This window comes from Colias croceus, chromosome 4 (assembly GCF_905220415.1).
Source record: "Colias croceus chromosome 4, ilColCroc2.1".
Lineage (NCBI taxonomy): Eukaryota > Metazoa > Arthropoda > Insecta > Lepidoptera > Pieridae > Colias > Colias croceus.
This window is the reverse complement of record NC_059540.1, coordinates 9,754,952-9,777,292: the sequence shown is the minus strand read 5'-3', so window position 1 is coordinate 9,777,292 and position 22,341 is coordinate 9,754,952. Positions and strand designations below refer to the sequence as shown.

Below are 22,341 nucleotides of genomic sequence, written 5' to 3'. Positions count from 1 at the left end.
CTAGTTGAAATCATCCTCATAGTACACCAGTTACATTGTAGATAGACAAATAGCTTGCAGCCCTCTGACTGATGTATTTATACACTTTAGGTTTTAAATTCTATGTCCATTAAAACTAAGGTAACTTACACATTTTCAATGCTATTAGAAGTCGCTACGATAAAATTGATGAAATGTTAACCCTATTTATTTATAGACTATCTAACAAATGGACTTTAAATTTTTAAATTATATTCATACATGAATGCTAAAGGAAGAGTATCGCTGTTCTTAGATATCGGACTTCAATCGAAAAGTCGGGGATTCGCTATCAGACGTCTGTGCAATAAATTGAATTTTTCAATTTATCTTCATCAGTTATGGACATTTTTCGGAATGGTGACGAAAAACATCGTCTGGAAACATTCTCCGGCAGTCCAAGAATCAAAGTTTAATTGATGATTACATTTATAATAAACTGATCGATGTATTTCTTAAAATTATGATGTATATTTTTGTGTGTGAGCACACTTCTAATATACAGGGTTACTTGAAAAATTACCAGCAACCTCGCAGGACAAGTTAGCTAACATCATATGTAACAACATTTGTTCTACGACTTTTGGCATAACGCTATAAATTATTTTTAAATGATTTTTTAAACTTTTATTGTATTCTCTTAACATTTGTACATAAGTCTATGTTCTATTCATTATCGGATGGACGACGCGACGTCCCCTTCTCCCTCTCGTTCGCTTCTTATTTACGTAATTTTTGTGATGCGTAGAGTTTATAATATTCAAACGGAAAATTAAATGAATATTTATTTTTGTATGAAAATCAAATCTAACAAATTGTTAAAAGTCGTAGAACAAATGTTGTTGCTTATGATGTTAGCTATCTTGTCCTGCGAGGTTGCCGGTGTTTTAAAAGTAACCCTGTATAATGTATTTATAATGTCAAAAGAAGTAAAACGAATGCGTATTTTTTGTAATATTTTTATTTGTCTTAAATTACCCAAAGTCCCTTTGTTAGTGAGTCATAATTTACTGTTTAATCAGTATTGTAGTCTACTCTTTCAACATTGTTTATAAAATATTAAACGCTATTAACAAGCTATTTATGTAGATATATTATGTAATATGTTACATAGATCAATCATTTTGTATTAAGCTTCACAACGTATTTGTAAATAATTGTAACATGTCAAACATTGTATGTAATGTTTATTAAATGGAGTATCAAATAAATGTTCTCAAAAAGAGCTGTTGTTTTTCTTAACCCTATCATATGATAGAGATGATTTTATTAGTGACATATCACACTAGCGGATTGCGAGCGGATTCAAAGCGGAGCGGGTGCGCAACGAATACGTTGCGGGCGCGCAACGATTTCGCTGTGAATAGAGCGTCGACGTCATTTTGTATACTCTCGCACAAAAGCCAGCCCTTCCGCCTTGCCTAACTTCCATTCAATATTTCCATCGTTTCTGTAGCACTCAATTTTTTAACCGTACTGTGGAAATTCACTTATTACTTAACTATAAAGATGTAATAACAACTGGAGTTGTTGAAAAAGGTGCTATAAGATTGAATTGCTAGGACTTTTAGAATTTACCATACATTCCAAAAGTATGTTAAGACTGACCAGTATAATCTCTCCCATAGCAACGTATGTTATAAAGAGCTTTTTTGAACCTAATTATGAGCAAAGTGATAGGTAGTTGCCGGTTGCTTGATAAAATTTTCTATTCACTGCTATTTATCTAATAATAAGATAGCCCTGTTTTAGTTAAGGAGCTTGGCCCAGTTTCACCAAGCTCTGTTAGTTAGTTTAACACGTTGTTAACTCTTTTAACGGGACATCAATGTAAGAGAGTGTCCCACCATGACCTAATCGAGGTTTAGTTTCCTTAACACGGCATCATATTTAATTACTGGCATAGAGGCTCTTTAAATTTTTAACAAGCGATTAGAAAAAATGATTTGATGTTTTCTTGCTGTCAAGATGGACTCTGCATACTATTTTATTTTTGAAAATGAAGATGTGTTGGATGATTTGTATAATTTGGATTATATAGTGCGAACGCGACGGCCCAGAATTTATAAAGAGGTCGTCATTGTTTCGTAGAATATGATGATGTTGATTTTAGTACAAGATTTCGTTTATCAAAACAATCGGTTTTGGAAGTATTGCAATTAATTGAAGATAAACTCGAATAACCGTCGGATCTGTAAGTAAAACTATCTCGTGAGGTAATATTTATATTTATGTGCATAAAAGGTTCCTTCCTACATACTGTATTATTTTCAATTAAACCATAATAATCCTGTGAGTCATGTCAAATCTAGTATTGAATACCAATATAGGTACTTCAAATGTAAACTTCACCACTACTCAGGTAAGGCTCAGGCCTCCTCATGATTATGAAATGTACCTACTTATCTTAATTTTAAATTCTGTTTTAGGAATCAATCAGTTGCACCCACAGACCAACTGCTTATTGTAGTGCAGTGCAATGATGGCTCAGTGGTGAAAAACATTGTGAGGAAACCGACATATCATAAGATAGCGTGGTGGATAATGACCTGATCCCTTACCGTGTTTAAGTTTAAGTTAGCACTACCAATCCCATGTCCCAGCAGTGAGAACGTATAGGCAAACTATGGGCTGACGATGATGATGATCCTAATTTAATTTAAATGTGACATTGTTATAGAAATATGTAATTTTTCATGTTAGTTACCTAAATAAATAAAACTTGTGTTTTTATAAAACATTTTTATTGTACCCTTAGATTGTACCTATCAACATCATTCAATAAATTGGTTATAACAACTAGATACTAGGTTATTACGAACAAGAATTTACTATTAATTTACTGCTTTCTTTTATCTTTGTCTTTATTTTTCTTGTTAATTGCTCTTCTAGTATGAGATATCTCTCCACTTTCCTTCGGACTCCAAATTTTTTTTCGTAATTTAAACCAGATCCAGTTTACCTTCTACCAAGTGAAATTGAACCGCGATTTTTCTTCAACATTATTGTATTTATTCAACTCAAAATAAAATTAAAATAACACAAGAAAAATCACAACAAAACAATCTCCAAATAACATCAAACATTTGTAACCATGGTAACGACCAAATCGTTTGACATATAAACCAGTAAACGTAAAAGTTACTACATGATTATTAAATTTTATACTGTATCAGAACATCTCGATTTAGCCGAATTACCAAACATGACAGTTATTATACAACTAGAACAAATAGCCCTAATGTGCGAAACTATGGCATTGTCAACTATGACATTTTGTTTCGGGCGGTTTAAAATACGAATGAATGATTCGTGAGTCGCTCAGTTAAAGGTCGATTTGATAAACGGCTGTTAGATTTCCTTCTTGGGACCTGAAGAGTTGACAACGATGTTAAAATACATGTTTATTTTGAAGCTCGATTAATAAATCTCTGATTTAGAAAATATTGGTGAAATCGGGTCTTAACATTTATTTCACTAATGAACTTTCTTAATGAGCAATTAAGTTATCTGATTGCATTTCAACCAAGATTTAATAGATAAAACAAGACCCTAAATATAAACATGTTATGAAACTCGTAAAAAATAATGATCTCATAATTATTATACTATCACAAGTTATAAGTAACAACCAGCACGGATTCCATTTTGTTATTGAGTGTACTTGACTGCGACGTAAACGTTGCCGGTTGCGCATCTGCCACGCGTCCGCAACGAATTCGCTGCGCAACCGCGGCGTGTTCTTTGCGCACCCGCTCCGCTTTGAAACCTCTCGCAACCCGCTAGTGTGATATGGCACTTAGAGTTTAGAAATTAAGAAACACTAGAAAATACTATTAAGAGGTATAATCAGAATTTTTGTTTTAATTTATGATTATACTAATTGGATCCTTGCCCTTATCCATAAACCCATGGATTACGTACTTTTTTAATATTCTGATTTTTGCTTTAGGAAGCCGGAAAATAGGCATTACTTTTGTGTGTGTTCCTTGTCTCACTAAAATAAAATTCACAAAAGCCCAGCGCGACATAATCATCGTGATTCGTTTTGCAATTTTTCGAGATAATATACACGTGTACATTCGCGAATAAAATGATGGATTGGGACATGTTATTGATTACATTACTTGTAAAAGTATTACAGGAAATAAATAAGAGTAGAGAAAAGAAGAAACAGAAGAGTTTGGGTTGACGAAATTTGACGCGCGAGCGTGGCGGTGGCGCGGGCGCGGCCAGCGGCCGAAAGCGGGTGCGCGCGAAGTAGCGCGTCTCGCGCGCCGTTCACATGTGCCGCTTAGATGTTTCTCGGGAATAAATTGTTATTTAATTGTGAATATTAATTCAATGAGGACAATGAAATATGCGCTGCGCTGCGTCTTGTCATATCTGCGACAGCCCTCATTCGTAACAAAACTGTCATAATATACAGACTAACTACTTCTAGTCTATCGTGTGAATTTTGGTTGCGTGTACTTTTCATACAAATAAGTTGTATCATCTTATTCGAGCCTGCATTTAGTGGTTGGAATACTATTATTTTCGACGCTTGGTAAGAAACGGATGCTATCACACTACTACAGACATACCTAATCAATTATATTTTGTGTTTCATTTAATAGCCTAATATCTATTGGAAGCTGAATTTTCATTACCTACTTATGATAGTTTGAAAAGAAGAGAATAAGGTGAGGAGAAATATCTTATCCACTCTCCTCTTCTTGCTTATGAATGATGGATCGTGAGTTATAAATAAAAAGCAATTTTATAAAGAAATCTTTATTTACAATACTATTTACAAGATACGTATATTGTTATATTGTATATTCATTACGTAATGAAAGTAAATTTTGCATTAGTTACAATCAAAAGTAGCACCCGATGCAAGCATGAATGGACTGTATGTGTTAACGAATATTAGGAAATGCGTAAATAAAAAATTGTACATTATGTAATCAACCATACACAATTCCTTATCAGTCTTACATACATAACAATAATTGAAATGTTAGAAAATCTACATTGATACATACATTTAAATAACAATACAATAATTTGTCTGCTTTGATAAAAAAAAGATAGGTAACAAAATAAATTTCTTTGTTTTGTATTTACCGAAAGTTTTGACTAGACAATATTGTAAGCTATTTACAATTATTCTTTGCATCATGGTGTTCTTTTTTGCGATTTTTTGAGTTTATATTTTATTATACAATAATAATACTATAATGAATATAAGTAATGGCACACTAAACATTTTGTGATAAATATATAAACAATCAGAATTTTTACATGATCAGCATGGCAACACAATTGCAATTTTATGTGCCTCAACATAAGCGTATAAAAAATGGTAATTTTTTTCAAAATCCCGTTTTTTTTTTCAAAAAACAGTGCGTCATTTCAATAATAAATGCGTTAGGAATCAAAAATGTTAACCTCAAATTAAAGACTTACAAAAAGCAACCTGTGCTTTAACAAACATGATTTTATTTTCATAAATACTTTTTTAAAAGTGCATTTTAAGGACCTGTCTTCCGCATCTACAAATTGATTTGTTATCGAAGCGTTAAAAATTATGAGTACCACTCATATTAAACTGTTGTTACGCAATCTTCTAAATTTATCTCTAGCTAAAAAGGTCTTATGTTAATGTTATGTCAGACGAATGATTTAAAGCAGTTCAGAATTTACTAATTCCTACACGTTCAACAATTCCTTTATTTTCAACATCTAATTCATTTTACCTATTCATATTATTTGTTCTAATCTAGTTATTTCTAGAACATTTGTGATTCCTACTTTCCTTATCTATTCTTAAGGTCTTTAACGACATTATCACATCACGAACACCAATTTAATATCTCTATTCATTTGTAAGGATGATTTTTAAATAATGGACGATCGAAAAGCGGTGTTGCCTGTTTCTTAAGTCTAATTAATGGCCTAACATCAGTCTAAAATAAAGGACACAGTATCGGCAAATCAAATAACACTCTAAAAGCTACGTAAATAAGGTAGAATTCATTTTGTCGTCTACTGGCAAGCTCGTGTTTGTGCGGGACGGATGATCGACGATTATATGATTTATTTTATCAAATTATTACATGAGTGTGCTTTTTATTTTAAGGCGGCCGTACACGGACTGCTCGAGCCGTTAACGGCTGAGCGACGTACACGGACTGCTCGAGCGGTCTGTTATTGACAGCTCGAGCTGTCGCTACTAACCGCGCAGTTGACTGCTCGAGCAGTGAATGAACGTCTATAGTGCACCGCGCGGTCGCGGCTTCAAACCGTCGGTCTCAACTGCTTGAAGCGGTCCGTGTACGGCCGCCCTTATTGTTTTTATTTCAAGCGGAATTAGTTAACACTCGTCTTATAATAAAATTGGCTTAGTTTCTTAGATTTTATGTAAGTATATGATTTAATTAATGTCTTCTACAGTACAACAGTGAAAAGCTCGATATTTTTCGTAATTTAATAACTATTACATTTCTTATAACACAAACAGAAAATATTCCATTTTGTAATCTCTTGTATATTTCATTAGAAATATTGGCGAATTTCTTTATTACGTATATTATTAATATTACAATGTGTACTTAATTGGAGATAACATCTATATTATGAACTTATATAATATGGGTTAATCGATTTGTCATTCTTCAATTTATACATGAGAAGTTAGTACATAATTAGACTTTATTTGCGACGCTATTTCATACTAATTTCGTTATTAACAAAAATAAAATTTATACAGTATACACAGTGGCTTTATATGATTTGAAAAAAGCAGTTATTAAAATATACCCTTTATATATTATTGATTATATAGAAATACAATACAAAGAAATGCGATAACCGAGCAAAATATACTTTACAAAATATACTTTGCGACATTTTGACGTGATAACGTCTTTAAAATCGTTTTAGTCGGGTGACATGTTCAGAAACTTGTGTCACACCAAAACCTCACGAGCGCGATCGCAGGTATAACGAGAGAGAGACGGACCGATCTCCCGTCTCATCTCGAGCGCAGCCAAGACTGCATTATGTTATCACGTAAACATCACGATCGTAAACCTACTTTACAAACAACCAATTTTTTAATCATAGTATAATTTGTAAGGCGTTAGTAGGAAAATAAAATGACACTGCTCAATCATTTCATCTGTAGATAATAATTTCGAAATTTAATTAATACAATCCCTGTATATTTTCGAAAACCTACATTTTTGGGATTACACTTAATTTTTATGTATGTTTCTCACAATGTTTGCATTGCAATTGGTTTTATTATACCTAGTGTATAATTTTGTTACTATCTAGAATTCTAGAATACATAATTAATATTTTATTTTATTATTTTAAAGTTGAAACAAAAAATTTGAATATACCGTAGACGCGACACAACATTTTATCGTGCCAGTATTATTTTAAAACCTGTGTAGACGCGGCACAATCGAAATATTTTACAATCTATCTATACTCTACAGTCTATGGTTTCACAGATTTACCGAAAGATTGCATAATCTGTCTATACTCTATATAGTTTATGGTTCCAAACCATTGTCTACTCTATACTATTATCTATGGTTCACGTGCACGCAGCGGGCGCGGGGTGCGGCGCGATCGGCGACGTTGCTGCGTGTGCGTGCGTGTGTGTATGGCTGTGTGCATGTGTGTGTGGGGTTATGGGCGAGGTGGCGGTGTGTGCGTGCGTCTGCGTGTGCATGTGTATATGCGTGTGTGTGTGCGGTCGCGGCGGCGAGGCGAGCGCGAAGGCGAGGCGTTCTAAGCGGAGTTGTAATGGCGCGAGGCGAGGCCATGTGGAGATGGACGAGAGTGTAGATATGGCAGTTTCTACCGCTTCGTACCGGGCGCGTCGCTCGCGCTCGTCGCACGTTGATAGCTCCTGGAAATTAGGTTCAGTTTGCGGTTATTGTTATATTTATATATAGTAGCGGTTATATTTTTAAACAATGAATAATTTGAATATTTGTTAACACAAATGTTAATTTATTTGTTTATCTAGATAGTTTATATAGGTAGCTAGATATTATTAATAGTTCGTAAATGATTGCTCTGATCATTTCAATCGTTTTTATTGGAAATAAAAAAATAGTCAGTAGTTTCTTTATTTTTTATTTTTTAAGTAACCAGTACTAAGTAAATAGGTCCGTTTTAACGAGATAATTTAAACCACAATTTTAATAATAATTACACTATGATTATAAAAGAGCTAGATACGTTACCCGCTCTCTATTTTGGCAAGAAAAAACTCAGGTAAGTGCCCGAGTTTCACTTAGTCACGCACCATTCAGCGTCGTGGCTGGACGTTCTTTTTGTATTTTAATCGGCAGTTGTTATTACGAAGTACATGAGTGAGACATGTATTATGTCTCGTGCGTGAGAGTGAAAGAGAGAACAACTGTATTGGTGATAATGCGTTAGTAAGTAGGTATGTATTAATTACGCTGTTTTTTAGTGCAATGATGTTGGCGTATGCCGCGTCTACTAGTATAATAGGTCAATGTAATTACAGATTAAATAAATAAATAAAAGATAAATAATTACCTGCTCAATTAATTCAACGTCGTCGTCTTCACTTGGCTGGATTAGTTGATTTCTGAGAGTCTGTGAATTCAAATTATATTTTAATATTATAATGAATTATTTTACTGCTAAATAAAAGCACTATAAAAATAAAAATAAAAAGTGATAATACTACATTAAACTATATTCATTGCGATTGATATGCAGCTCCGTTAAATTGCCTGTTTGAAATATTTGTATTGTGTATAGAATAAAAATGGCTAAGCTGTGCAAAGCCAAAACAAGAAGTTAACTTTGCGACCACCATTTTTCACTTTTAGAACTTTCATACTTATGGAAAAATCTGCATCATAAATAATATATTAGCTAATATAAGTATAAGATATATTATTGAGGATTTTCAAGGAAACCAATTTGTTTCTCTGTAAATTAAAAGAAACGACATTTAAAGTCAACATATAATAAATCCCCAATTATATCCCTTCTATCTTTCAGTTTTATTATAAATTGCGTTGCACACCAGCACACAATACTTTAATCCTTTCTCGCCATTTTTTCTTACCGCTACGTCAATCCGCGCCACAGATAACGTGAACGCACGAATCGCGGCAAATTTGAATATTGATGAAATGGCATTTCATTACATAAGTTTATCCTAACGAGACTAAATTCAAATACCATAATATTATTTACATTTGAAGCGTTCCCACAATACATTTATAAAATCGACGCCAATAAAAATGGAATCTTTATAGAATTATGTGCATGCGTCTCGCTCGCACTTGCGCGAAAGATCATACTATCCCGCTAACACTAATGAATTTTTGGATTCTATTATTTATTACGTAGATAATACAACAGTCAGTGGTTATGTACACCGGTGCGAGGAGGTCGCGAGTCAACGCGTCATAAGCTGTGAATTTGTATGCTCTCTCTAATACATATAAAGTCTTAAAATGTAACTGATTATAGATGATAGATACTGTTCTTTACTAAAATCGGTAAATATTAAATAGATAAGAAAAATAGACTTGTATTCAATCAATTACGTAACAAAGCACAGCAGTATTATGTAATAAATAATTATATAATAATAAGGCATATTTCATGACCTAAATAAAAGAAGATACAGGATTCAGTTTGAATAACTTTTGATGACAAAAAGTAGCAAAACAAGGTATTTTTATTTGCATAACACATAAGCTATAAAGCTTCATAAAACTGCTAAAATAATAAAATAAAGAAGAAAACTGCCTCCAAAAGTTATGAATTTTAAATCTATATAATTTTTGGATGTATAATCATAACATCCTTATTTAATATGGTACTTCATAATATGTTACAAATATAGTACATTGCACTACGAGAGAGCATACACGTATATACACGTAGTGTGCGTCTATAAGCGTGTGTGTGTGACGTGTACGTGTGTACGTGTGTACGTTACGTGTGTGACCTCTCATCTTTATTCTTGAGTCGAGATCGCCAAGCAGGCCCTGAATGTTGGAAACACCTGTTTCACATTAAATCCGTTACGGTGCTAACAGTTTATTTACTTTTTGTATTAAAATATAAGGGAAAATTGCTTTCTTAAATGGGAATATTTGATAAATAGGGGCCATCCATAAAGTACGTCACACTAATTTCATGAGATTTTGAGCACTCCCCCGTCCTTGTCACAGGTGGTCACATTTCTAAGACCCCCCCCTCCCTAGTGTGACGTCACATGTTTCGCAATTTAACATCGAAAAATTATTAAATTAAAACAGCAGTTTCAAAATAGTTTGATTTCCATTTAAATTAAGTACTTTTTTTATGAAATCAACATAATTAGTCCATTGAAAAGTTACATTTGGGTTCGCATTTTTTAGAGGACGCAATTTTATTTTTTTGATGTGTAGGGGGGGGGTCAGTGTGAAGCTATCGCTAAGTTTGTGGGGTCGCCACCCTTGTTCCGCGGCCGCCATCTTGAAAATAGCGGTTGATATGGTTTTTACGATATATCTCTTAAACTATTTATCTGATAAAAATAACATTGTAAGCATTATTTGTTGCAAATTAAATTCTCTACAACTAAAGTTCTGGACTAAAGTCCAGTAATTTTTTATCGTAGAACTATAAATAAAAAAATTATAAGTTCAGAAATTAGATATATTTATATTTTTAGATATTTTTTTTTATCATTTTAGGAAGGAATTATATCAGACAATTTTTGTGGATTGTTTTTCGAGGAACAGTTATTATTTACAACATTTTTTAATCACGTCAGTAGCTAGGGTTTTACACATCCAAAAAATAAAATTGCGTCCTCTAAAAAACTTAAGATTTGGCCTAAAAAATGTAACATTTCAATGGACTTTTGAAACAATAACAAAAAAATAAACTAATGAATAAATATAAATTGTCAGCAAAACAATTTAAATCGTATTGCCCTAAATATATTCGTCCATGCCCTAAAGATAGAGTTGGCCATATTTTTTAGATTAATTTATATTTCAAATTACGCGATTAGTACCTGTAGATTTTGAAATGTGATGTCACGAAACTTAGGACCCCTCCCACCCCTTGTCACACCATGTCACACTTTGTCGACCCCCTCCTCCCCCTCTTTACGTGTGACGTACTTTATGGATGGCCCCATACGTAATAAGTTTCATTATTATTATAAAGTATATAAAGGATAAGGGACATATCAAATACAATACTTATTATAAAAATTTATAAATCATACGATGACAGTAATTACATGTAATAAATAAATAAATAAATATTTCGGGACAATTTTAGTACGTATGTACGTAAAGAACACTCATAATTGTAAATATAAAGGATTAATAATCATGATTACAAGTACTCACTTCAATATTCTGACGGTACTGCTCCATCATGTTCTTACTTGCGTCGAGTTCGGCCAATTTCTTCACAACCACGTCCGCTACGTTTTTCTCTGTTACATCCAGCCTTTCCCTGTAACAAATGAGATATGAGTATCCATACTTACTAATATTATAAATGCGAAAGTAACTCTGTCTGTCTGTCTGTTACTCAATCACGCCTAAACTAATGAACCAATTTTAATGAAATTTGGTATGGAGATATTTTGATACCCGAGAACGCACATAGGCTACTTTTTATCCCGGGACAATGACGTAATCCCAGAAATCCCACGGGAACAGGAACTATGCGGGTTTTTCTTTGACTGCTCGGGCGAAAACTTAGTATCTAATAAGTTAAATATTTATGAGGTATGTGACGCAGGTTATAATATATAACCTGTGCCATGGCCGCGTGCGTACATTGGCCGATATTAATATAAAGTATAGACTATAGAATTCTAGACTGACTGGATGAGAGACCCGTAAGAATCATGGCGGGAAAGGAATGTGCTGACGGGATAGTTAGGGGGATGGCTGTATGCATTAATGCATACAGTCTTGGGATGTAACAGTACGCAGCTATACCTGAGCGTGTCTTGGGATGTAACAGTACGCAGCTATACCTGAGCGTGTCTTGGGATGTAACAGTACGCAGCTATACCTGAGCGTGTCTTGGGATGTAACAGTACGCAGCTATACCTGAGCGTGTCTTGGGATGTAACAGTACGCAGTTATACCTGAGCGTGTCGGCGAGCGCTGCTCCAGTCGCGTCGGGCGGTCGAGCAGCGCGCGCGGCCGCAGCAGCAGCAGCCAGCGCGCGCAGCAGCTCGGCGAGGCGCAGGTCGAGCTGCAGCACGCGGTCGAGCAGCGAGCCGCGCGCCTCCTCTGCTTCAGCCGCCTCTGCTTCGGAGCGCTGCCGCCACGCGATGGCCGCCGACAGAGTGCGGAGGGATTCGCGCTCCGAACCCGAACCGGACTCGGGGTCTGCACACGTACAGTACATACGTTAGATTTAATGCTGGTTGCAGAGCTTGACCGACCGTCAGTGCGTACCGTCGGTCCTGACGATACGCATCAACAATTGTATGACTATGACACTGCACATGACAATACGCGTGCGTATGGTCGGTCTAGCTATGAACGATTTTATGAATTTCCATACATATGACAAGCGCGACTGACGTACGCACTGATGGTCGGTCAAGCTCTGCAACCAGCCTAACGGTTCAATAATTAAAAAGGGCATGGTGTGAAGAGTATACGTGTCAGAAGTGAAACTCCTTTGGCGAGATTCAAAATTCAAAGATCGTCGCCTTACACGATTGCCATGACGTGACCTTGAAATTTTACTCTCAATGCACTTAAAGAAATTTAACTTCAAACCCCACATTTCCGTAAACACAAATGAAATAAATAGCGCTAAGTTTCCATGTAAAAAAAAACTATTTTATTAATACATTTTGTATACCTTTATCAATATCTCCAAAGGAATCCCTTTCGGGAGACAACTCTTCCCCGCTCCACGCACCTGACCACCATTCTTCTGCACATTCTGAAAACAATAAAGGTTTTTTTTTATTTTAGAAATAAAAAAGTTTTATTTAATTTGATACATATTTTTATTGCATTTAATATAAATGATAAATTTTAAGCGAAAAACACGGGTTCGAATCCCGCCTATATATATATGATCGATTATTTTCTATTCATAAAAAATTTCTCAAGTTATATTTAGGGCCGATTTTTCAATGCTTGGATAAAACTTATCCGTCCAATAACGATAAGTATTACACGATAATATTAAAATGTCACGTAAACTGTCAAATACGGGCAATTAGAATACGTTTTTAAAATGGTAGTTTTATACATTATTCGACGAATAAGTTTTATCCAAGCATTGAAAAATCGGCCCTTAATGAAATAATAATATAATGTATAAAATTCACCAAATAAGGTCCCAACTAACAAATCTACTAACCAGGATCAGTAACGAGACACGGCTCCGTCTCCGAGTCCAGCAGGTCCGCGGAGTTGTCATTATCATCAGACGCACGCGAGCGATCATGCTCATCATCTGTATGCGCATGCGCATGTGCGGACGTGTTCACGTGCGCATGTGTGGGCGCATGGGCGTGTGTGGGCGCATGGGCGTGCGTGGGCGTGGGTATTATGGGCGCGCTGGCTGTGCGGAGAGCACGTAGCACGGCGCCAAGTAGCCCGCTGCGGGCTTCGTCTTCTGGTGATAGTGCCTCGCCGCTGTCACTGCGGCTGTGGTATAGAGACGTTAATAATGTGTGATTGTTTCAGCAAAACGATATCATTCTTATGTACATTGAATTTTAGTTTTATAGCCGCCCCGGAAAGGCAGAAGAGGCGGATTCGAATCCCGCGTCGTGATCGTTTTTTTCTAATCTTTTAAAGTTTATATTTATAAAGCATTTCAATGAAAAAAAGTTGATTCTCAGTGGACACCATTTTACTTAACATTTCATATTATTTAATGGCTGGATTTTTATTTAAACACAAACTCAAAAAATTAAATGCCATTAAGTTTTTATCTATTAATAAGTTTAATTTAATTTATTTCTGTTTAAATATTTGCACACCCAGATAGTGGGTAGAATGTATTAGCACAATAAAATTGTAATCAACAAAACACCTACATTTGTAACTGCAGTCTTGCAAATAAATTTAATTTGAGTTTGAATTTTTGAGTAACAATAAAATAAGTTCCCCATACCTATAAGCCTCATTATGGAACACGGTCTGCTGTATCGCTTGCGGCGGCAGCGCGTACGCAGCACGTACAGCGTCCGTGAGCGTACGCAGCTTGCGTGCTAACGCGTCCAGCGCGTGCAAGTGCGCGTGCGGTGCGGCGTGCGCGTGCGCGTGCGCGTGGGGCGCGGCGTGCGCGTGCGCGGGGCCCGGCGCGAAGCGGGCTCGTGCGGCCGCTGCGAGCGCTTCTTGTCGACGCTGCTCGCACATACGGACTAGTTGACGACACTCGCCGCGTCTGGAATTGCACAAATACTTAGTAATGCAATTAAATAAACTAATATGTATTATAAAGCTGAAGAGTTTGAGAATAATCTATACTTACTAATATGTATTATAAAGCTGAAGAGTTTGTTTGTTTGAACGCGCTAATCTCGAGAACTACTGGTTGGATTTGAAAAATTCTTTCAGTGTTAGCATCACGCTACGACCAATAGGTGTGGAGCCACGGGGGTGAAACCGCGCGGAGCAGCTAGTATAGAGATAAATATCAAAAGACAAATGAGAAAAATAAAGAGAGTGCGGGTCGAGCACACGTGTCAGAAGTGAAACTTTTTTGGCAAGATTCAAAAAAACCAAACTCGTCGCCTTACTGCATGACGTGACGGTAATACCATGACGCGATCTTGGAATTTTACTCACAACGCGCATTAAGAAGTTTTCAATTCAAAATAAATGTATTAATATGGACAGAAATACTTTGTTCTTTGTATTACATTTACAAAGTAGGTAAAGTAAAAAAAATAAGTTGATAAAAATATCAAAACATAATAATCCTTACATATTTTCTTTTTATCAGATAAAGACTATCGTTTGAAAGGAAATTAGGATTAACCGATTAAAGTACATATATTTATTATTTCAACATTCTTTAGTAAATATTGCTATCTTTTTATAAATTCTTTCAAAGTCAAATCAATACGTGTGAATTAAATTCAAACATAGAAAATTCCATTGCTAATTGATGTGATAGCATTTCATTTTTCTCATTTTTCTGGAATTACACTTTATTCAAACTTTTACGAATGTCATGTCGATTTATAATTTTCGGAGATGTCCAACCCCCCTCATAACATACCTTCTTTCCAGATCAGCATTGAGCCTCGCTATCTCAGTCTCAGCATCTCTCAGCGAGTCTCCCAGCGCGCCCGTCTCAGCGGCGAGGAAGTCTTGCATCTCAGCCGCCTCTCGTTCCGCCTCGCTGAGACGCGCTTCTAGTACACGGGCCCGTTCACGGGCTGAACACGCTTCCTGAATATTTGAATTGGAAAAATCAGTCGATTGTTGAATAATGGTATTGTTATATGGGTAGAAAATATCTATAGTACAGACAACCAGATTCACAATCGCCTTTTAATAGTCAAAAATGTAGGAGCAGCGCTGTTTAAAACATTCATTGAAATTAACACTTATTTCGAGGCAATAATGTTCAGAGTGGCTTATTAGAAATATGTAGGTATCCTTGAACTACGGTATTATGTATGGTTTAGAAATTGTAAATCCTCTTTGTACAAAGCTAGGTTTCTTATGTTACAATTTATATAGAATAGAGAAAGTAAATATTATTTATTTATTTATTTATTTACTCTTCAATAAAACTATACATAGAAAACTTATTGCTAATATACAGAACAAAAAAAAAAAAACAGTATACTTTATTAGGCGGCCTTATCACTTAGAAGTGATAAGTGATATTATGTCCTATACTCTATAGGATCATAACTCTGAAGTCTAAGCGCAGCTGGAAACAAAATAAATTGTGAGAGAAACTAAGCTAACGGAAGCGCGTCGCTACATGTTTATGATTTTCCAAGAGACCAAGAGTGCAATAGCTTCCACTTTTCTCTCATATCAATAACGAGAATATTTCTCACACAAACTGTCTTTTACAAGTGTGTTATATATTGATATAAACAACGATTACAAATAATTCTTAATATAAGTACTTCAAAGAAAATGTAAACACATTTTATATGTACCTAGGTAGTATATTGACTAAAAGTAACGAGTTTAAATTATACGCGCAATGAATGGCACCTTTACGATTCTCAAAACAGAGCCCAGCCTATATTTTCGATTTAACTCAATAAAACATAGATAGTAGCCCTACAAACAATTGACGAACAACTAATAGTAGAAACGGAAACAGCCAGTTAAACCTACCGCATGCAGTTTGTCGCAGTGATCCCGGAGCACGTCTATCTCTGTGCGCTGCCGAGTGGCCAGCTCTTCTGCGGAACGAAGCTGTTCCTCTAGTGCTCGGAGACAACCTTCCGCACCGGCACCAGCCCCTAGAATAAGAGAATTAGAAGAATATTGCATCTCTTGCGCGAATTGTAGTCAAGTGGGTGTCCATTATAGGTTAAGTGATTATTAAAAAACATGTTAAGAATTGAATAAATTACGTTTAATCTGAAGATTGTTGTGAATTCAATAAATTACGTTTTAGTCCAGGATACATGCAAAATCTATTAGTATAATAGGAAGAGATACAGAACACTATATAATTACATGTCATTAAATAACATTTAATAACTTTCATCCAGTACCTGCCCCAGCCAACTCTAAAAGCCGCTGCGAGTTTCTCTCCAGTTCAGCGATAGCAGCGAGCCTGGCTGTGCGTTCGGCGGCTAACTGCGCTTCAGCGTGTAACCTCCTCTCACGTTCCTCGGTCGCTGCGGCTTCAGCTGCTGCTTTGGCCGCCACTAGTTTGGTTGTCTCTGTGTCTCGAGCGCTTGCTTGAACACCGCGGTGACAGCGAGACACTTCTATCCTGCTATCAAAAAAATAAATATTAAGATATACGAAAAATTAATTAGAGTGATAGCTGGGCTTCAATGTTTTTTTATATATATATAATTTTAAATTAATTTATTGATACTTAGATAAAATAATGATTACCTTTCTATATTGGGAACTACTCCTGCTAAAGCTGATTCAATATCAGTTCCGAGTAGAACAGTTTGACAAATCTTTTCAGCATAAATGCGCACCCGCGTCTTCACCGTTGATCTCGAAGAAACCGATCGAGTGACAGTGGGCCTGCGGGACGTTGGAGGCGTACTATCATGTTTTGGTGAGCCTTCTTGATCATTTTCTCGCCGTCTTCTTGGGAGCGTTCCATATTTGTCGGCAGCCACTCGAGTTGCACTTACATCTGCAACTGTAGATAACCTCGGCCCATTGGTTGGCCATTTCTTTTCTTCACTCGGTGAATTTGGCGTACGACACCTAGCCGTAGAAGTCTTTGTAGGTTTGGCACGTAAAGCGGGGCTCTCCCGAACTAGATTAGGAAGATCGGCGGTTGGCCTTATTTTTGGCTTTGGAGTGAGGGGCCGGGGTTTCTCTGGAGGAATCGGTTTCTCTCTACTTCTCGCTCGTTCACGGGTAGCTAAGTTTGGTCCTCTTGGTGCTGTAGTGGGTCGCGGTGTTGACGTACCGATTGGTGAACTCCTCTTTGGTTCAGTGACTGTGACATTTACACGTCTTCTGGGTCGAGGCGGGGCGCCCGCTATCGACGAACTCTCCGACCCACATCCTGACCCGCAGGATACTACGCTAGAAGCACACGACCGCGATCCCCCGCCGCTACTCAGAGCACGACCGCACCCTTCCACACCACTATCGCTGCCTGCAGCGCCCAGTGCTAGCTCATCCCCCGCTGGCAAACTATCTAAGTCGCCTAATGATCGTGCATCATCAGTTGCTTCACACAAACCATTTTCAATGAAAGAATTTTCTTTGGAAACAGACCCGGTTTCCTTGTCCTCGTATACTTCAACAATAATGCCACTTTCATTTTTAGTTACATTATTACTGTTTTCAGTCTCTATTTTAATGTCAGTATTTGTAGAATTATCTTCGACTCGCACTTCAGACGACGTCGAAGTCTGAGCGTCAGCAAGAATGACTGACTCTTCTTCCATATTTAATAACTAAGTCATCATCTGTAACAAACAAAAACATATTATTAGCAATGCTGAACAAACAATGAATTGCTATTTTGTTATCGTCTAAAATTTCATGTTGAATTCGATATTATAGTAATACGAATATCATTCTAAACTGAAGTATACAAAATGTATTTTATACCCAGTACCTACACGACTTTTCAATTCAGTGAATGGAAATATTCATAATATTGAATCCTGAAAACAGCGCTTAGGGGAAAGGCTTATGAAGTTATATAGCAGACAATATTATGGCTTCTGTTATGTTTTAACATGACTAAAGTGTTCCTTACATTTTCACGTGTATCGGTTTTCTTTTAGACGAAAGCGAATGAATAAATTATTTAAAATACACAGCATTTACAAAATTTTAATATCGTGAATTCACAACAATGACGGACAATTAAAACTGATTTCTCACAATCTGCAATATTTTTTGACCTCCAATTGCACACAATCAAACGTTTTGTATGCACATAAGATTCCCAGCAATTAGCATTAGAAATAAACAGCTCGTTATAAAATATCAGGCACAAAACATGAAGTCATTCAAAATTAGTTCGAGTAGGTTCATCTCTTCAGTTTGTTCATCTCCTTCACTCCCGCATTCTGTATGAACTCAAGCAATTGCACTAATTGAAAAGATTGCCTGCAGTTACTCGCCTATTATTAAACTATTATCGTGCAGCCTAGATTTATGACCGGCGTCTATTCATTTAGCTTTAACTCGCCCATTTAAAAGCAATTTGACATCTCAACTATATAACGAATATTTATGATATGGGAAGCTATTGCTTTTAGAGTGAGTACAATATTTATCAACAATAATAGCTATTGTTTACATGAAACCTACTTAACACATCATTATTGTAACGTTATTTTATTTCTCAAAGACAGAGTAACTGTAAAGTTAATAATGAGATTTACTAAAGGCGTGGATTCTTATTAGTTATCTATTTGCGGTAATTGTGTCATAGTCTCTGCAATTGCTGACCATATCATCACTATTATAATGAAATATACGTTTGATGAAAAATACACATGTACCTATAATCACAGCCTATAATACCACAAAATTGAATCGCATTTGGCTACTTTAGCGGGATGAAACCCAAACAGATTGAAAAACTTTAATTTTGAAAAGTGCATTTAAAAGATTTTATATGTGAAATACACTACACTTACACTTCCATATACGGAAATGAGAAACACCACGTAGTTTTAAATTGTATTATATGAAATGCCAGACAGTTGATGCATTTTAAATGAGATAGATTATTATCTTGCGTGGCGATTCTAGCGACAGGCCGTCTGTGCATTGTGTATACTAATGAGGTTATTTTTAACAAAACAACGGTCGTGCAGCTGACCGGAGGCTGCTTATTAAACAAGAAAGGCCACGGCTAAGGCTTGTCTTGTGACAATCGTTTTCCAATATACTGTGTATTCTTTATCTATACTAATATTATATAGAGGAAAGGTTTGTAATTGTGTATGTACCTATAGTTTTCATGCATAAACTACTGGACCGACTTTGATGAAATTTGGCACAGACAATCTTTAGACCCTGAGAAAGAACATAGGCTACCTTTTATTGCGAAATATGTGCCACGGGCGAAGCCGGGGCGGATCGTTATGTCTATTTCTATTTTATATTAATTTTATTCACATTGGTTCTATCGATTGATTCTTATATTTTCTAGTTCTTAATGCATACTTATAAAGCCATAACGTCTCGTGTATGTAGAAAATAGAAATGTTTTTTCTTTAAGTACCTATTTTAAAAATATATTCTTGAAAGGAGTAAATAAGATGATATCTCTTGAGAACTAATTTAATAAAAAAACAATGATATTTATTTTTGAAAGTGAAATATTTCTGTTGTTCTGTACTGTTTCCCATTTCCCATACTTTCTTAGTATTGTTATAATCTGCATTCTACACAATATTTTCGTTTACGATCCTCGTATTGAATTACATAATAAGTTAAGTCCCATGTCCCGTAGCCGTCTGCCCCTTACCCCAGTAAGGGGCAGACGCATCACGCATTATACATCTGTTTCATTGATCAACTTTCTTTAGAGACCAGTAGGTTGATCACCTACCACCTACGATCGCCTTCTGTGTCCTACCAGACCAATTGAATAACATAAATATATTTTAAAATATTCAAGAACCATTACCATTTGAAAAAGAAAACTTTGATAGTACTATGGAGTTTGCATAATATCAATCTCAGTTATAGGAATAACATAGATCTAGGCTTATGTCTTGATTTTTGTAACAGACTCATGTCTGCATTTGTTAATTTGATGCAACAAAGAAACTCGCATGTTTTGTACAAAAGTTAATTGGCCACACATGCCCCTATACAACCCATTCTATGTCTAAAAATAAAATTTATAAAAATTACGATCAACGATTATATTTTACGACTAACCAGATCATACTGACGTCTCATGAAGCAAATAACCCAAAATATATTAACGCCTCACAGTCGTTAAGGTATTTAAAGCTTTTATAGCATAAAACGTTTCCCATATTTCAACTCCATACATATTTTGGTCTATTACAGTTACAGGCCATGTACAAAACGTTGGCTGGAGTCCATATGGCGTCATGCCGCCATGTGATTGTCGAATCTGAGTAAATTCCCAGTGTATCTAGGTCGGTAGACATTGCATCACGTTACAATGTATGTATCTCACATATCCTTGGTCGCTAACAGCCTAAGAATGAAGAGCCATTCGAGCTATGTTTATTCAGTTCAAGATTTCTGAGGAAGAGTGCCTAAGTAGACTAAACGGCGCGCGCAAATATTTGCGTAACTTAGACAGTATTGTAAATACATAACCGAGTTGACAGGACTTGTCGGTGGTTGTACTCTACAATACCTCTATTATTATATCAGACCCGGCTTATTTATATAAAGATGTTTTTAATATAATTGATCATGGTTCAAATTATAATTGTAATGTTATGTTTGATGACAATATCCTACTGCACTATTACTAGGTTGCCCATTCAATTCACTATTTAACGAAATTTGCGTAGCCTTCATAATCAATTTGAAACATTGTTGTACGCATTTCTCCTGTAATTAACCACTGCTCCAAATACAACAAATATCAATAGAAGGAAAACTAATGAGCGCAATCCAGTCAATAGGTAATTAAACGTGAGGGAAGGCACGTTCTTATGTTTGTGCTTCAAGTTTCGTACATATTATGTCCAATCCTTATGTAATGTGGTGAATTCTTTTAAGACCAAACCCATAAAAGAATTTTTATCACTAGGTAAGTAGTAGACATCTACTTCCGACTATTAAACTTATCCAATTACAAAATTTGAAACTAACGGCTAACAGCCCAACGTTTTAAGTGTATAAAATCTTTGCCTCTATATAGGTATACCGGAAGTCAAAAAAAGTTATCCATTTACAGCATAAACTTTAGATATGCCAAAAATGAGGCTAATAGCGGTAACTCTATACAAAAATGGAACAAAAAAGTAATTCAGACCATTGTATGGTTCGTCGCTTGGGGCGCGATATTTTTATTCAGCTCAACTGACATCTTAATTACCACGGAGTCACGACATTCTTTTTTTAGAGGCTTGTTATTTACGCTAATTTGGAATTTTTAAATCTATGAATTTTCACACCAGAATATGTACTCATAAAATGTATTTAGTCATTAAAAGCGCACAAAAGATAAAAGTATTTAATAACCGTCTTTTTTTATGCTTCACGCTGTCTGGAAGAAACGGTTTATTGCAATAATGCTGCACAGCTAAGCTGCATTATACACGAAATATAAAGATTGAGTAAATTTAATTCAGTAGGTACCTTCTGTACAAGAGCTAGGTACTAAAATTAAAAAGACTTTAAATTGAACTAAACGTGTCCTGTCCTGAAATCAATATTTCTAGATATGCGTACTGTAAGATTTAGATGATGGTGATGCCAAACCATTGTTATTCCTTTATCATAAATCACCCAACAGTCCAAGTCGTTTATTGACCCGGAAGTTGGGTTACTAACATTCAAAATATCGATATAAAGATAATATTTAACGTTTTGCTTTGCGTTTGTAATTTATTAGCGGCGCGGCCGCGGCGTCGTCATCGCTCGATTCGGAGCGTAATTCAAAACATGGATAAAAAAGTTT

At 35.7% G+C, this 22,341-nt stretch overlaps 1 protein-coding gene across 5 annotated transcripts in view; it reads right to left on the bottom strand.

Annotated features, from left to right (window-relative positions):
- Window positions 1–7,354: 7,354 nt before the first annotated feature.
- Window positions 7,355–22,341, bottom strand: part of LOC123690924 — a 53,638-nt gene continuing 38,651 nt past the window's right edge. For 4 of the 5 annotated variants that reach the window (XM_045635075.1, XM_045635076.1, XM_045635073.1 and 1 more), the window contains exons 2-12: window positions 17,124–18,169; window positions 16,772–16,998; window positions 16,386–16,513; window positions 15,301–15,473; window positions 14,188–14,460; window positions 13,426–13,715; window positions 12,916–12,999; window positions 12,185–12,431; window positions 11,430–11,538; window positions 8,593–8,652; window positions 7,355–7,930 (exon numbers count right to left, since the gene is read on the bottom strand). In XM_045635075.1, coding sequence (XP_045491031.1) covers window positions 7,613–7,930; window positions 8,593–8,652; window positions 11,430–11,538; window positions 12,185–12,431; window positions 12,916–12,999; window positions 13,426–13,715; window positions 14,188–14,460; window positions 15,301–15,473; window positions 16,386–16,513; window positions 16,772–16,998; window positions 17,124–18,148 — 2,934 coding nt within the window. In that variant the 5' untranslated portion in view covers window positions 18,149–18,169 and the 3' untranslated portion in view covers window positions 7,355–7,612. The remainder of the gene's footprint in view (window positions 7,931–8,592; window positions 8,653–11,429; window positions 11,539–12,184; window positions 12,432–12,915; window positions 13,000–13,425; window positions 13,716–14,187; window positions 14,461–15,300; window positions 15,474–16,385; window positions 16,514–16,771; window positions 16,999–17,123; window positions 18,170–22,341) is intronic. The other variant, XM_045635078.1, reaches the window with a different exon arrangement.